This window comes from Sesamum indicum, linkage group LG5 (genome assembly GCF_026168435.1).
Source record: "Sesamum indicum cultivar Baizhima isolate 11 linkage group LG5, ASM2616843v1, whole genome shotgun sequence".
NCBI classification, from domain to species: Eukaryota; Viridiplantae; Streptophyta; class Magnoliopsida; order Lamiales; family Pedaliaceae; genus Sesamum; species Sesamum indicum.
This window is the reverse complement of record NC_142661.1, coordinates 20,756,684-20,772,725: the sequence shown is the minus strand read 5'-3', so window position 1 is coordinate 20,772,725 and position 16,042 is coordinate 20,756,684. Positions and strand designations below refer to the sequence as shown.

General features: G+C 39.5%; 4 protein-coding genes and 1 non-coding gene across 6 annotated transcripts; 3 read left to right on the top strand and 2 right to left on the bottom strand.

Annotated features, from left to right (window-relative positions):
* Positions 1-353: 353 nt before the first annotated feature.
* On the top strand, positions 354-2,720 carry LOC105161519 (ammonium transporter 2). Its single transcript, XM_011079228.3, has 5 exons — positions 354-948; positions 1,058-1,403; positions 1,480-1,765; positions 1,909-2,012; positions 2,191-2,720. The coding sequence occupies exons 1-5, from the start codon at positions 650-652 to the stop codon at positions 2,620-2,622; spliced, it is 1,467 nt and encodes a 488-aa protein (XP_011077530.1). The 5' UTR covers positions 354-649; the 3' UTR covers positions 2,623-2,720.
* A 280-nt stretch (positions 2,721-3,000) lies between these two features.
* On the bottom strand, positions 3,001-5,494 carry BAG4 (BCL-2-associated athanogene 4). Its single transcript, XM_011079229.3, has 4 exons — positions 5,236-5,494; positions 4,078-4,334; positions 3,821-3,967; positions 3,001-3,504 (listed from the first exon to the last, which is right to left on the bottom strand). Exons 1-4 carry the CDS (start codon positions 5,381-5,383, stop codon positions 3,118-3,120), a joined length of 939 nt encoding a protein of 312 aa, XP_011077531.1. The 5' UTR covers positions 5,384-5,494; the 3' UTR covers positions 3,001-3,117.
* A 2,480-nt stretch (positions 5,495-7,974) lies between these two features.
* LOC105161615 (transcription factor LAX PANICLE 1) lies at positions 7,975-8,481 on the top strand. Its single transcript, XM_011079352.3, has one exon. The coding sequence runs from the start codon at positions 7,975-7,977 to the stop codon at positions 8,479-8,481; it is 507 nt and encodes a 168-aa protein (XP_011077654.1).
* Positions 8,482-8,789: 308 nt separating this feature from the next.
* TRNAI-UAU (transfer RNA isoleucine (anticodon UAU)) lies at positions 8,790-8,863 on the top strand. The gene has a single exon. It is a non-coding gene; the product is annotated as a tRNA-Ile (tRNA).
* A 771-nt stretch (positions 8,864-9,634) lies between these two features.
* Positions 9,635-13,880, bottom strand: LOC105161522 (receptor-like protein 7). Of its 2 annotated transcripts, XM_088880547.1 has the most exons (2): positions 10,384-13,880; positions 9,635-9,934 (listed from the first exon to the last, which is right to left on the bottom strand). In XM_088880547.1, the coding sequence occupies exons 1-2, from the start codon at positions 13,638-13,640 to the stop codon at positions 9,916-9,918; spliced, it is 3,276 nt and encodes a 1,091-aa protein (XP_088736673.1). In that variant the 5' UTR covers positions 13,641-13,880; the 3' UTR covers positions 9,635-9,915. The 2 variants fall into 2 exon arrangements, with proteins under 2 accessions (XP_088736673.1, XP_011077532.1); XM_011079230.3 differs by lacking the exon at positions 9,635-9,934 and having other exon boundaries at positions 10,062-13,878.
* Positions 13,881-16,042: the final 2,162 nt, after the last annotated feature.

Genomic DNA, 16,042 nt, shown 5'->3' with positions numbered 1-16,042 from the left:
GATCCTCCATATCAGCCCAAATATCATCGATACACCCCATTGAACACGACCCGAACTAAAACTTTGTTGACCGTGGAAAAATCAGATGTGTTGAAATGACCCCGTCACACAAGGTTTACGCCCGCTAAGAAGTTCAACTTTATTATATAAATATCCTGGACCCATTTAATTTCAATTTTAAAAGCTTTTTATCCATATGAGTTGTTGAATATTGAGGCTTTATTTCCTTTGACAAATCATAGACTACTCTCCTATAAATATTACAGTGCGACATGAGGAGTTGGGTCGTGATGTATTTAATTTTTGGTTTACTTCTTCCTCAGAACCATCCGTGCGCTTTCCAATTTTCTACGTCTCTATCTAAGCACCAAGTGTTGTTGAATCCAAACTACCACAGCCCACTCCATCGGTCTACGACTAGACGCCATCACCCTCATCCATGTGCTTCCGCTTAATTTCATTGAAGCTTCAGCGTCCCTCATTGACCTTTGTACCCCACTCAGACCAGCGACGACTTCACACATTCTAATTCCTTCTTGTACCTTTTCTCACGCATACCTACCGCTACCATCAACCATTTTCTATCCCTCTCTCTCTCTCTCTTCCTAACAAACCTTCTCAGCCGGAGCTTCTATTACCACGCAGAGTGATGGACAATCTAGCAGGCGCATATGAGGAGCGCCTGCCGGCAGTCCCGGCGTGGCTGAATAAAGGCGACAACGCGTGGCAGATGACGGCGGCTACCCTCGTCGGCCTCCAGTCCATGCCGGGCCTCGTCATCCTCTATGCCAGCATCGTCAAGAAAAAGTGGGCAGTTAACTCCGCCTTCATGGCCCTTTACGCCTTCGCCGCCGTCCTAATCTGCTGGGTTCTCCTCTGCTACCGTCTGGCCTTCGGCGACGAGCTTTTACCCTTCTGGGGGAGAGGCGCCGTGTCCCTCGCCCAAAAGTACGACTAAACATCATCTTGCTTAAAATTCTTTATTTAGTTAGCATCAGAGACTTGACTCTTTCAAATCACCATTAATTTCTAACCCGAAATTATAATTCAAATGCAGGTACCTAACTCGACGCGCCGCCGTGCCGGAAAGCACGCACCACTACTCAGACGGCACAGTTGAGACAAAAATGAACCAGCCGTTCTATCCGATGGCGACGCTTGTTTACTTTCAGTTCACTTTTGCAGCGATCACAACGATATTGCTGGCAGGCTCTGTCTTGGGGAGGATGAACATCAAGGCGTGGATGGCGTTTGTGCCTCTTTGGCTGACTTTTTGTTATACTGTGGGCGCATACAGCCTATGGGGTGGTGGGTTTTTGTACCACTGGGGGGTGATTGATTATTCCGGTGGCTATGTCATCCATCTTGCATCGGGGATCTCCGGTTTCACAGCTGCTTATTGGGTACTTACAAAATCCAATTCCTCAATCCTCCCATATTATCAAATTCTCCTGTTTGAATAAATTGATGAATGAACAGGTTGGGCCAAGGTTGAAAACGGATCGAGAAAGATATGTGCCCAACAATATACTGTTGATGCTCGCGGGAGCAGGGCTACTGTGGATGGGATGGTCAGGGTTTAATGGTGGGGCACCGTATGCTGCAAATATAGTTTCATCGATAGCAGTTCTCAACACCAACATATCTGCCGCTACAAGTCTTCTTGTATGGACGTCGCTTGATGTTTTCTACTTCGGAAAGCCTTCGGTGATAGGGGCGGTTCAGGGGATGATCACGGGCCTCGCTTGCATTACTCCTGGAGCAGGTAACTAAAGAAATCATATTTCTTGTTCGTTTCACACAAGTTGTTCAAACATTCATGTCCAAGTACCATTTTAATTGACGGAAGATCATTTTTTAATGAATAAGCATGGGGAAATTTGAAATGTTGGAAGATATTTGACGCAGGTGTGGTGCAGTCGTGGGCGGCTATAGTATATGGGCTACTGTCTGGTAGCATTCCGTGGTACGCCATGATGATTCTTCACAAAAAGTCCACTTTGCTACAAAAGGTACAATTTCTCACTCCTAATTTTCTCCTTTATTTATATTTGATGATTGCGATTGCTGTGTTTGGGCTCTCTTATAAGTTGTATCAAATTCACTTTTTTCACACCTCATTTTTATTTTTTCATTTATACATTCTACTTGCACAATTATTTAAGATCCTAATGTTTTAGTCCATTACAGGTGGATGATACATTGGCAGTATTCTATACACACGCGGTGGCTGGAATTCTTGGCGGTCTTTTGACTGGGCTGCTGGCGGAACCCACCCTCTGCCGCATGATACTGCCGGTCACAAACACAAAGGGTGCATTTTACGGCGGAGGAATTCTATTCGTGAAGCAATTAGTTGCAGCACTGTTTATTATCGGGTGGAACTTCACTTCCACAACGCTGATTCTTCTGATCATTAGACTATTGATACCTTTGCGTATGCCCGAGGAGCAGCTTATGATTGGAGATGATGCCGTCCATGGAGAGGAAGCCTACGCCCTTTGGGGTGATGGGGAGAAATACGACTCTGCAAAACACGGCTGGCATAACCCGACTCATGCTGAAGAATTGGCAACAACTGGTCTTTTCAATGGTGCTAGGGGAGTGACCATAGATTTATAACTTCGTTTTATTTATCTGAGCATTTATTCCTATCAACTTTTTTTCACTGGTTTGTAGATATGATTTGTGGTGCGCAATGGAATTGGGTTACTACTCTATATGGGGATTTGTTCAATGCAATTCAAAGGATGTCAGAAGGAACGGCATTAAGAATGTCATAAAAGAGCAAGGGCAAAAGGGCAAGATTCAAATGGAATAGCACAACTCTTAGTGGAAACAGCTAAAAACACGGAAAATTTGATTTCAATAAATGCATTAGAGTTTTATGGGTTTGATACTGTCATATAGTAGATTCTTGAAACCGAAGAAAGTTCAGTCATGAATCAAATGAAGTAATCAGATCCCTCTTCTCAAGGCATAATAAATTTACACTTAAGCTATGGACAAATTTTGAAGTTTTCCCAAATATCAATAATCCAAACAAAGCAATACAGAATAGCAACTGTTCAATTCACTTTAGATAAGAAATTTCATGATTCACAAACCAAATATGGACTAGCCAAAGTGTTCCCAATTCTGATTTACCTCTGATGAAGATGGCATAGAGAAATGAGCATAAGATGGCATAGGAGGGTAAGGAACATAAGCGGAAGGGGTAGAAGATGGCATAGGAGGGTGAGGGACATAATATGGCACAGTAGAATGGGCAACATATGGCGTAGGGGACGGCGCAGATGATGGCATAGCAAAAGAGGGGCTAAAACTTCCACGAGGATCACAAGTCTCCCACGGAGATGTTACAGACCTAATACTTCCACAATTGGGGTTAAAGACCTCCCGCTGAGTGGTTGAAGGCACAGTCCTATGCATATTGTCAGAGGCATATGAGTTTCTTGACTTCAGGACATCCAGGGTGTCGACAAGGCTCTGGACTCGACGCACCTGATTAGAATCATGTTAAAGTCCCTCCATCACAAGATAAACATTTTATGAAGAAAATAATACTTCTGCAGGTCATATAAGGTTGCTGAGGATGCATATAACCAAATATAAGAATGGTCCTGTTTCAAGCTAAATAAGAACAAAGTTGTACATTCCAAAAAATCTAATCAACGGAGGAAAAGTGGAAGAAATAAAGCAGTACTCAGTAAAGGGAAGACAAAAATTTAAACTAGAAAACAAATGATTTGCTTTTTTCCTTTTTGCTAGGTATTAACCATAAGAATAAAGGTAAACAGGATGAGGAAAGAATACGGACCTCCATCTTTCTCTGAACTCTCCCTTCTCCTTCAGCTTCAATACCATCCAACTTAAGCAACTCCCTCATAAGCATTTCAGTCAAGTAAATAATTTCCTTACCGTCGACCTTCTTTCCACTATCCACGACCGCTTGCAATGCTAAAACCTGGGCTTGAATAATAAGAGGCAACATCATAGGATGGACATGGAATCAAAATGTATCCAACAATGGAAAAAGAAAGAGGGGAAACTGTAAACTAAAGAGAAGTGATTAACCTGTTGCTCGAGCTTGTCAACCTCTTTCCTGACTTCAGCAACAGCTTCACCGCTTTTTGAGATTACACATGTTTCCTGAACTTCTTCAGCGACATTCTGCTCACTTACCGTGTACTCCTTAAGTGACAGCTCAGAGTTGTTCTTTACACCTGCCGTTTGAAGATCTTCATCATCTTCTTTTTCTTTACCTCTGAAGAAGAGTTTATACATCTCAGGCTTCGTACCAAGTTTTTGAGCAATAACAGATTTGAGATAACCTGTACCCATCAAAGCAAATAATCAACCAAAACAATGTATAAAAAAGTAAATTAAGCTTACGGTTCTGTAAACATATAGGAAAGATATATCTACACAAAATAACACAATCGAACAACTCATGCATTTTCTATTTCAAGACACTAATGTACAAGTGAGTCTGCAGTATATGCTTGTAAACACTCCAGAACCAGAAAGGATCATAAAACTGTCACACCCCTTACCGAAATTCTAAATCAGATCGAGTTTGGCCAGACTTGAACTAATTATAAAACAACTGCAATACATTGCTATATGATTGGTGTTCGACCGAACCTGATTTGATCAAGAATTTTCACTCACTGAACACAATCATAAACACCCAAAAGCCAGATCTTTTAGGTAATGGAAGTTACATAACGACATCGAACAATGAGAAAATAATTAGACAAGGAAGACATAGGTAATAGAAATTTATTGCAAAATTAAAACTAATCCCGTCAAAATATGAAAAATTAGGCTCCTACTTTACACAATGAATTCTACCCTACACCACAGAGAAATGCAAAACCAATTAACACCGGCCATCGTGCATTAATGTCAATCTATCAAGTGGAACGAAAATCTGGATGCTGAAGCTTGATCATCCTCGTGATAAAAGGAATCAAAAGTAAACTTGTGACCACAAGAGAAAGCTTCATTGATCACAGACCCCAAAACGGATCAAAGGAACAGACAACTAACAGGAAAGAAAATGCAGAAAAATAAAGAAGATTCAGAAAACTATAGCTTTAGGTATGCAACCACTGAATCAATATAGAAAAAGAAATGGACGAACAGGATGCTTAAAGAATGAAACGCAAATCCATGATTCATTCCATTTGCGTAGTAAATAATGTAGATAAGGAGGGGAAGAAACAGTACCAAAAGTGGAGTTAGATGGCACAGCAACTTCATATTGGTTAAGTCCATGAGAAACCTTGATATTAACAGTGGGGGGCACTAATCCGAGCCCGATCACTCCATTTCTTCTGCTGCAGTTTTCCTGCAGGCTTGGATTCAGACTCTTCATTTGTGCGACAAAGGAGAGCGTTTTGTAGAGTGCATTTGTGTTTGCGAGTTAAAACATAAAAGAGAGATGGTAGTTGACTTTAGGCTCCCCAGTCCCGGATGTGATAGTGAATAGAGCTGAGTATAGGGGTAAAGGGGCATGAGGGGCCCTCTGTCTCTCCCGTGCCAATTACTCAAGTAAAATGGTGATGTTCCAGTTGGTTTAACATGAACTGACATTTCAACAATCATGCGATTTCAGTTTGAGGTTAAGGATATTAGAGAAAAAGGGGCAGGCCAAGAAGGAGAACATTTTTCATGACGGGCCGGTGTGTGGACTTTAGTAAGAAGGCTCCTCCTACTCTGGTGGGCCGACTGAAGTTGCCATTTTTGCCCTACATATGTAACTAGTCTTTGAACTCTTTCAACTTTGGGATGATGAATTAAGTTAAAATAAGTGTCCAAACATTTACAACCTTAATTGATATTATGAGTAAAATTAGAGTTTGTAGGATTATTTGTATATAAAATCAGGAAAAGAAATAGTAATGGGGTAGTGTGCATGGAATGGGAGTAGCTGGGTTGGATGGCATGCATTAAATTCCAATTTTGAACTCCAAAGCTGGAAATTAGGTTCATCAAAAGGGAAAGGAAATCATAAGCCATGTGTCCAATTAATGTCTTCATTCGCAGTAGTCAGATCAAAAAGTTTGCGTATAGACAAGCAGCTCTTTACTGCTCATATGTATATCTTGTTTTGATGATAATTAGGGGAGAGGAGGGTTTGATTAAAAAGTCATATATATATATATATATATGTACTGTGTAGGTAGCTCATGCTCATGCTCATGCTCATGTTAATATTAATTATGGCAATGCACTGCAATCTGCATGCATGTCTGTGTTGTATTATCATCATCATCAACATCACACATGCATGGTACACAGATGATCAGTACGTACACATAATATATATAAGTGTCTGAGATGGGTTGTTGAGGATTGAGTAGACAGTTAAAAGCAGGTAAATTTCAGTTGAACAAGTAACAATAATTAGGGTTCTACCCACCCATCCCCCGCCACGAGAAACCCGGAAACCTCATGTGCTTTTGCCTGCGCCAATCTTTTTACCATATCTCCTTCTATATCCACATAACACATCACCACAACACTTTACTAACCCTACTCTTTTTCACATTCAAACCTTTTTTTTTTCAAAAAACAAAAAAACAAAAGGAAAAGAATTTGTACAAAAGCAAATTAAGAACTTGACGAAGAATATAAGTTCATTTATTATTATTATGTTTGTTTTTTTTTTGTGGGGTGGGGGGGGGGGGGAGAATTTAATTAAAAGAAATGAAAATATAGCAAAGTAAGTGCATGGATTTTGGATTCTACCATGTGTATGTATATATAGGTGTAAGAAATGTAAATGGTTAGGCACATGTAGAAGAAATAATTGCGGGTGAGGCACACAAATTTCAAACCTTTACGTACAAATGGCATGTGAAAGTGTTGGAAACTATTACTATTCTCTTTATATCCTCAATAATGATTGCCATTAAATTATACGTACCTTATATATATATACATATATTAGTTATCTACTCTTAACATTTTAAATGAAATGATCACATTGCATCTCTTATTTTAATTTTTAAATGAAATGAAGAGTCAATAATAACATAATTCTGCATTTAAAAACAAATTAATGAGTAAGGATGGATTTGGATGTGGGGTTGAATATAAATTAATGATTTGTAGCTATATATATGTAGGTAAATGGATGAAAAAGGGGTTTAATTAATTTGAAAACAAGTGGGGAATTGATGGTTGTTGGTAGGGATGGATAAAAAGAAAAAGACAAACAAGGATTTGGTCATGGTCAAATAAGTTGTAGTTTGGATTGTGGAGCCCGGGACCCCCCCGCCTCTTCCTCTTTTTCTCTTTTCCATTGCATTCATCGGGATTTGGAACACCCCCCCCCCCCCCTCATTCTGTCTACCTACATTCTTCACTTCCCCCTTTTTTTTCAATTCAATTTTACCCACTCCTCCACCATTCTACATTTGTTAAAGAATTCACTATTTCACCACTACTTCCCTATATATCTTATATTCAATTTCTAATTAACAAAAACACTCATTCACCCTACCTCTTCAATATTAAACACATACATTTATTACTATTTTATTAATCCAACATACATGATGAGGTGAAAAGCTTTACTTTTTCCTTTTTAGAAAAAAACAAAAGGGAAAGATTGTATACAGTATACACTATGTAAACACACCACCTTTGTATAACATAATCAAATGAGTATAAAACTTTTCCAATCCGTTTTTGTTTCCTAGGCTCTTAGTCGTAGGTTAAACATCCGAATCCGAGCCAGAGATTGGCTGACTTCAAATGACGATATCATCTACACACACACATACACGGCCCTGACCCCCCCGGCCCCTTTGATCAATTCCTCATTTATTTCAACGCACCTAACACCAACAATCTCTCCCTCCCTCTCTCTCTATATATATGATCACAATCTCACATGCATAACTGCAATTTCCTCACAAAACTTTGAAACCCTCGTAGAAAATTACAAAGAATTAATCAATGGATCACTCTTCATTTGCCAACCCTACTTCTTGCGAGTCCACTTCAGTCGGCGGCAAGGAGATCAGGAAGAAGAAGAAGAAGGGCGGCGGAGTCCTGAAGCTGTCCACAGACCCTCAAAGTGTGGCCGCGAGGCAGCGGCGCCACCGTATCAGCGACCGCTTCAAGATTTTGCAGAGTCTGGTACCCGGAGGCTCCAAGTTGGATACAGTTTCCATGCTGGAAGGAGCCATACAGTACGTGAAGTTTCTCAAGACTCAGATATGGCTTCACCAGGCCATGATCAGCTTAGCGTTAGTTGGTTACAATGCTGAGGATCCCACGACAATGCTTTTTTCACCAAATGATTCTTCACTAGTTGCTAATTTTCATCATCATGAGCAGTATGGTTTTTACAATATTAACTCGGGGGATCAAGTGCAGGCTGCTGGGACTCAACTGGGATTTCCAGGTTCTTTGTTTCCAGTTGAAGAAAACTGCCCTTTTGATGCATCCATGCAGAACTAGATAGCTCCTTTGTTGCTTAATTTGGACTATGAAATCATGAAGTATGTACTATATTTATATGTGTGTTTTTGACGAGTCCTGCTGCTTTTTCCTTTTTTTTTTTTTTTTCCCCAGATGTTTAAACCTTCTATGAGCCTATGACTGCTTATGCTTATGATAGTGAATAGAAAAAGCAGGTGGCTGAGCAGCTTGTGTATAAGTTTAACCACTGCTTATAATCTTGAGTTGAGTGGGATTCCAATTACTTTGCCACTTGCATTCAAGTTGATAGCGTACTACAAGTAAAAATATCATGACAGTGACGCGATGGTCCCGTAGCTCAGTTGGTTAGAGCGTTGGTCTTATGAGCCGAAGGTCGCGGGTTCGAGCCCCGCCGGAACCATTCCTTCATTTTTTTTTTTTTGTTTTTGGCAAAATTGAAAAGGTTTTAATTAACCAAAATATATACAAGATGATTAATGCCAACAAAAGCATTAATTTATTTAATTAATTACTGACCACTTGCTTAGAAAACAAGAAGCTGATCACGTCAAGAAGAGCTACCAATAATAAAGATTCATATATACTAGTGATGGAGAGTGCTGCTCTGCTCTTAAAAGAAGCAAAAAGGAGAGTGCTGCTCATCATGTATAAATCTTTTCTGCTCCCTCCCCAATAAAAATCATGTACACCAACCATATCCACATTGAGTTTTGCTTTACGATTAAAAAGCCAAAACCCCACATATATACGCCCATCTTTCTTCATTTCCCACTTCTCTTCACTACACAATTAACGCTTATATGGCAACCCAGAATGTATATATACATTGTCCGTATCTCATGCTTAATGAAGATGGAATATATAGTGTGAAGTTTAGTTTGGATGGATCTTACTTAGCAGTCCAAATGGTCTAATTATATATGAGAAAAATTTGAATATTTAGTCACAGACTCTTGAAGTAGCTAGTAATTATGATCTAGTCGTCTAATAAAATAATATATTAATTGGACACATGCACAAAACTCTTAATTCTACAGGAAATGGGCATCATTGTTAATTAGAATGCTTAGCGAGCAGAGAAAAAATATATTGTCTTTGACATATATACGAACAAGTGGGATTGGATTGGATGGAGTTGTTTTAAATATTGGTTACTGAAATTAAGTCGAAATTGCAGATGGTCGGTAAATATATATATGTATATCAAGTTATCAACAATGAATTTGAATTTGGCAAGTTCCAAATAATTGAACCTCCTAATTAAAATATCAAATGAGGTTATTGATTGTGGATCTGAGAATATTGAAGTGGATGGAGTCGTTGACAGAAGCCCACTAATGTTCATTGGTAGTTATACGCATATAGGATGTGGGTAATGGGTATGTTTGTTGCATGCTCACCGCCTCGCCCTCCATCTCTGCTTTTCCAGGTACAATCAATCTTCATTTGATCCTAGTTTTGTGTGTTTGCTCTGTCCATCAATCACCAAAACTTGAGTCTGTATTCGTTCCTTGTTCAGCTGTCTGTTTTTTACATGCTCTTCATCTAAACTACATATCACTGTATCTGAGTACAACATGTTCGAGAAACTTACGCACTAAAACAACATTTCCTTTTAATCTATTGCAAAAGTAAACTCGAAAATCTTAAAGAATATTTGTTTCATCAATCCCTGCTGCTGAGGCTAATCCATGTTTCTATCTGTATATCTCTACACGCAACCAAAAAATTGAAGCAAAAAGAACCAAGGAGAAGAAAGAAAAGATTTAAAAGTTTTGCTGATATATTACTAGTAAGGAAGAAGATGATGATGATGTTGGGGAAGGGAAGAATGTAGGTGGTGAATAATGACATATACATTTGGGATTGTGCATGGCTCTTTTTATTCCAATATCCAGTTTTGTGCAAAATATGCAGTACCTTCCTTTAGACAATTCGTCCCCATTGTCCTCTGACTCTCCATCCTCGTCCTCATCATCATCTGTTGTCTTGTCTTCAATGTTTTCAATCGATTCAACCTTGCCATCACACCTGACGTAACTGAATCCGTATCTGGGAAAGATCATCTTCAGCAATTGATCAAGGTGCTTGTTGCACGTTTCCCTCCATTCCTTGCAGAATGCAATCGGAGCAATAACTAATGCTGCTCCAACTCCATATCCCAGACCTGTGAATATGAATTGCCAGTCAAATCCTGTTTCCTTCAAGTTTGGAACTGACTTTGCTGCCGGTCCACTAGCATGACAACTAATGTTCAATGGAAATCCACATAATCCTGTGTTTCCTATGTAGCTCGAAGCAGAAAACGTGACAAATTGAGAGCCTGCTGGGATTCTTCCAACTAGCATATTGTAGGAGAGATTCAAGAAGGAAAGGAATGTGAGACTTGTAAGCTCTTTTGGTATCTCCCCTGTAAGCTTGTTCACTGAAAGGTCCAGGGATCCAAGCTGTGTCAAGTTTCCAATTGACATCGGAATTGTGCCTGTGAGAGAATTGTGCGATAAGTTTAGTATATAAAGTGCACTGAGATCTCCAATGGTGGCAGGTATATCCCCAACAAAATTATTGCACGAGAAATCGATGGATGTGAAGACTGTCAATATCTTGACAAGCTCCATTTCCAGCCCTTTGATGGTCACTGTTACTGTATCCTGGTAGTAGAAGTTATTCAGATCCAAAAACTTAAAGCTCAGGTGATTCCGCCTCAATGGTGCATCATTGTCAAGCGACATCCCTCTCCAACTTGAGATGCATCTTGGATACAGAGAACCATTGAAATTGTTGAAAGCAATATCGATGATTTGAAGATTTGGCCAGCTCTGATTGACCCCAGGACACCTGATGTCTCCATGAAAGTTGTTGGAGCGCAATACAAGCACACGCAGGCTGGATGAATTTTTCAGGATGCAAGGAAAACCATCATTAATTTTGTTGTTTCCAACGTTCATGACTTCCAGAGATTTGCAATTAGCCAAAGACGGTGGAATTTGCCCTCCTAACTTATTCCTACTGAGATCTAAAGTTTTTAGACCACAGTTCACAGGAAATGTATCCGGTATATCACCAATGATATTGTTTCTTCCCAGATTCAACACCCCAAGATTTTCAATTTCCTTGACTAGACAGGGTGGTATACTACCACTCAGATTGTTTACAGATAAGTCAAGAACCTGAAGATAAGTTGCATTACAGAAAGATGCTGGAATTGTTCCAGTAAGGCTATTGTTTGCGATAGAGAAGAACATAGCATATGGAATGGAGTTGCCAATGTCTAGTGGAATTGTCTTTTGAAAGTTATTGCTGGAGTAATCAACATAGATGGCTGATGCTGGGGGTACTGGAAACTCACCCTGGAGCTGGTTTGAATGTAAGTCTAGCACGCTAAGAAAACTAGAAACACTCTGAGGCTTTTGGATACCCGATAGGAGATTAGAAGAAAGATTCAAGTGGAGGAGGCCTCCCTTTCCAATTTCCCAAATCCAGCTAGGTATTTCTCCCTCAATATGGTTGTTTGAGAGGTCCAAAAACGTTAATCTGGACTGGTTTCTTAGATCAGGGAAATTGTATAGGTTGCAGGAAGCTAGATTTAACCTGCTTAGCTGGGGCAATGGGGACAAACTTGAATTACTGCTGCTTAAACTAACTGACAAGTTGTTGTATCCAAGCTCTAGTCTCGTAAGGTTGTGAAGTCTTTGAATCTTCTCCAGGTGAACGGTGCCATTCAAGAAGTTGGAAGAAAGTGAGAGAACATTAAGCCGTTCAAGTTTGAAGAAAGACTCGAGAATAGGACCTTCCAGCTGGTTACTGCTCAAATCTAGTGTGTCCAGGTTAGATGAATTTGAAGTGGAAAATTCACCCACCCGGCCGCTAAATTTGTTGTTAGAAAGCTGAAGTTTCTGCAGTGAAGGGAGACTAAAGAGGGACTCAGGAATACTCCCGTTGAGTGAATTATACCCTATGTGTATAAATCCAAGATTGGAGAGGCCTTCAAAATGCGCAGAAGAAAGTGAACCTGTTAGACTATTACGACTAAGGTCTATGTATGTTAGTTTCTTGGACATGTGAAAAAGTGGGATTGAACCAGTGAAGGAGTTGAAAGAGAAATCCAGATAGACCAATTCTGTTAGGTTGGTTATTGTGGAAGGAATTTGACCGGTGAACTCGCAATTAGACAGGTCTATCTTGGACAACATCCTAAGGTTGCTAATGGAATCCGGCAATGTACCTGAGAAGTTAGTGTAGCTGAGTACTATAGTCGTAAAAGACCCATTTGGAGGAAATTCACTTATTGTGCCGCCGAGTAACTTGTTATTAGATAAATCCAGAGTCTCTAAAGTAGGTAGCTGGAAGATCATATCTGGAAAAGTACCTTGCAAAGAGCAAAAGCTGAGTGTCAAGGTTGTCAAACTTGAGAAATTTGCTAAGAAGTCTGGAATTGTGGTCGACAGATTGTTCCTGTCGAGATGGAGGACTGAAAGAGACTGAAGCTCTGAAAGAGAAGGATCCAGAGGGCCTGATAGACCACAGCGCCGCAAACTCAAGCTTCTTAAATCGGGTAAAGATGAAGACAAAGCTTGGGACCAGTCACTCGCCTGAGCTGAAATATTAACACCATCCAGATAGAGTTCCCTGAGACCTGTAAGATTCTGAACAAGCACCTTGAGATTAGGTTTCTCAAGTCTGAGAGGGAGAACCCCCTGAAAAGAGCTGGAGAGATCAAGGCTAACTAAGCTCCTCATTTCAGAAAGTTCAACCGGAACCTGCCCACCGAAACCAGCATTCGATAAATTCAGATATGCCAAATTGGTAAGATTTTGAAGCCCCTTTGGAATCTGAATACCGTTGAAGCTGTTGGAAGCCAAATTCAGATTTTGAAGATATCGGAGGCCGAAAAGGCCAGTCGAGTTCTCGATCCCCCCAGAGAGGAACTCATTTTCCAGGTCCAAACGGATCACATGTCCTGAGCCATCACAACCTACCCCATCCCAGTTGCAGCAGTCAGAATTCTGATTCCAATTCACCAGCTTGGTGGAAGTCGTCAAATTGAATACAAGACTGCTCTTTAACTGCAGCAACAACGACCTTTGATCATTGAGGCATTGACCAGAAACCCGAACAAGGCATAAGATTTGGAGCAAGGACATGAAAAGAAGCCATGAAAAGACAAGAAATCTCATTAGATTGAGTCACAAGAAACGCCCATAAGCCTGTCAAGTGAAGTGGTTGTGGAAATATAACCCATGAACTCCACCTTTCTTGCCTTTTGGATTCAAACCCAAACCAAGAAACTTTCGGTTTGGCCTGGCGGAGACTTGAGATTGAGGGAAGGAGAGAAATAGGGAGGACTGGTTGGATGGTCAGACGGGGAGTTTCCAGAGTAAAAAATTGGGAACTGCATGCCCTTTGTGCATCATGGGGCCCTTGTACAGATAGTATTCAACGCGTTTAATGTCGGCCTCTTCATTGATTATTTTATAGCTTGGATTGACTTTGGAGCTTATCTTTTTTTATGCGACAGAGAACCAAATCAAAGTCTTGGCGTTTGTTTTGAATATATGACATGCATCTTCTTGTTTGCCTTTGATTCCTACTACTAGTCTACAGTGTGGTTTAGTGGGGTTGGTTTCTTTCCCTATATTCTCTCTCTTCAACTTCATTGACCAATTAACTACATTGCTTTTGTTGTACGGTTGATGGGATAATAAAGGGAAAAAAGGAAACCCTAATCTTCCCTTAGGATGACATAAACATGAACTGCTTCTTCTTCTTTTCATTGTCTACCCATTATAGGGTTAGTAGTTGGCATTTATGAGATTTGAGATGCAAAGAATTTTGTTTTACGCAGTGAAGACATCCTAGTGATATACAAAGTTACAACATTCGATCGGTTACTTGGATTTTTGTCATTAAAAGAAAATTAAGTTAGTTGACAAATCTTATAAGTTCACAAGATCATTACAAATATACCATTTGAGTTGGACTTCCCCCAAAATTAGGAAGCCACCAACTATCAATCTGAAACTAATAAGTCAATCGAATAGAATCTAGTGAGAACAAAAGCAGAAGAAATAGAAGCTGTGGAATATGGAATGGAACAACCCACTCAAACAAAAAGACACAAAGGTAATTGGTAAACAACTGTATGAGAGCTTAGGAAATAAACAAAGTTGGTAAAGGTCAAAAAACGCGTGTTGAGATCAACATTTTAGACTTTTGTGGCTGTCTTATATAAGGAATTAAGACCCGTCTTTCCTACTCTCCCATATTTTGATCAAAGAGGTCTGTTTATTCTATTTCTATTTCTATTTTCTAACTTCCCCGGATTGATTGTAGTCGTAGAACAACTACTCATCAACTGAAATTAATAAATAGCTCATACTTTCATTTGCACCTCTATCTTACTCTTATACCTACCCACATCCCCATACGTACTACTACGCCTTGTTAGTTTCCTGCCTCAATTCCCTAGTGCTTCATGGAAATTTACCTACTTTTCTCCACTTATTTTTCTTTTTTCTGGTTCTCTGCTTGAATGACGGAAGTCGCTCCTTCTAACTCACAATACATTTTTCTAAAAGACTACTTGGAACGATTTTCAAGTTGGTTCTGACCTCAGAATTTTTCATACAAATTGAAAAATGCTGCCAATTCTATTAACTAACTGTTGGCAATATTCTCACTAACTTAATGCATTGAATTCTAGGGAAATTTTAAGGCAGTGCGGAACTGAATTTATACTTCTTGTGTAAATGATCTGATTCAACCATAACTGGTCAGAATAAGAATTTCCCTAAATTCTAAAGGCTCTCTTTAGGGCTTAAAGAAAGCCCTACTATAATTATAAGAGACAGCTACTTGTGAGTATATATTGTACTTCTTTCTCCATGTTACTCAACTGCATTTGACAACATGTAATCTTGAAAATTAACTTTCAAAAAATAGGGGAAAAAGGGAAGAAAAAGAAGGGAGAATCTCACGCTTCCTAAGTAAAACTCAAATCCAAACGGAATTGATGCAAAATATATTTAGCTACTGATCAATCCATCCAACCGGAACTTATATGAGAAGAAAATCATATAGCAGCAATCCTGCAGTTGGGGCTAAAGAGAGGCATGATGGCCCAGTATTACTAGGAATGAAGTGCAGCTACAAGTTTACCACACTGTTTTCAGCACAAGAAACAACTGCAGGACGTTTTCCTCATCAAGATAGAGAATGCAAAACCATACCAACAAACAAGCGTGACTTGTATAATATCAAAAAACAATCAGTTACTCATAAATTCAGACTTCTATTTAGTCAAAAAAAAATTTAGCTCAAACCAAAATCTGGTGAAGCCAGAAACTAATCATAAACACATTACACTTAACATATGGTTGTTGCAGAATTAAACAAAAATGTCCGATCATATGGCGTTTGTTATGAGATTGATTAGATCCCATCAAACCAAATTTAAATAAAAATATACCACATGCTAAGCTTAGAGGAAATTCCTGCTCTTGGCATTCTGACATCCTAGCTCTTCCATGGTGTAGAGTGTACACGAAATAATCCTTTCATTCCAATAAGAAATTGTTCA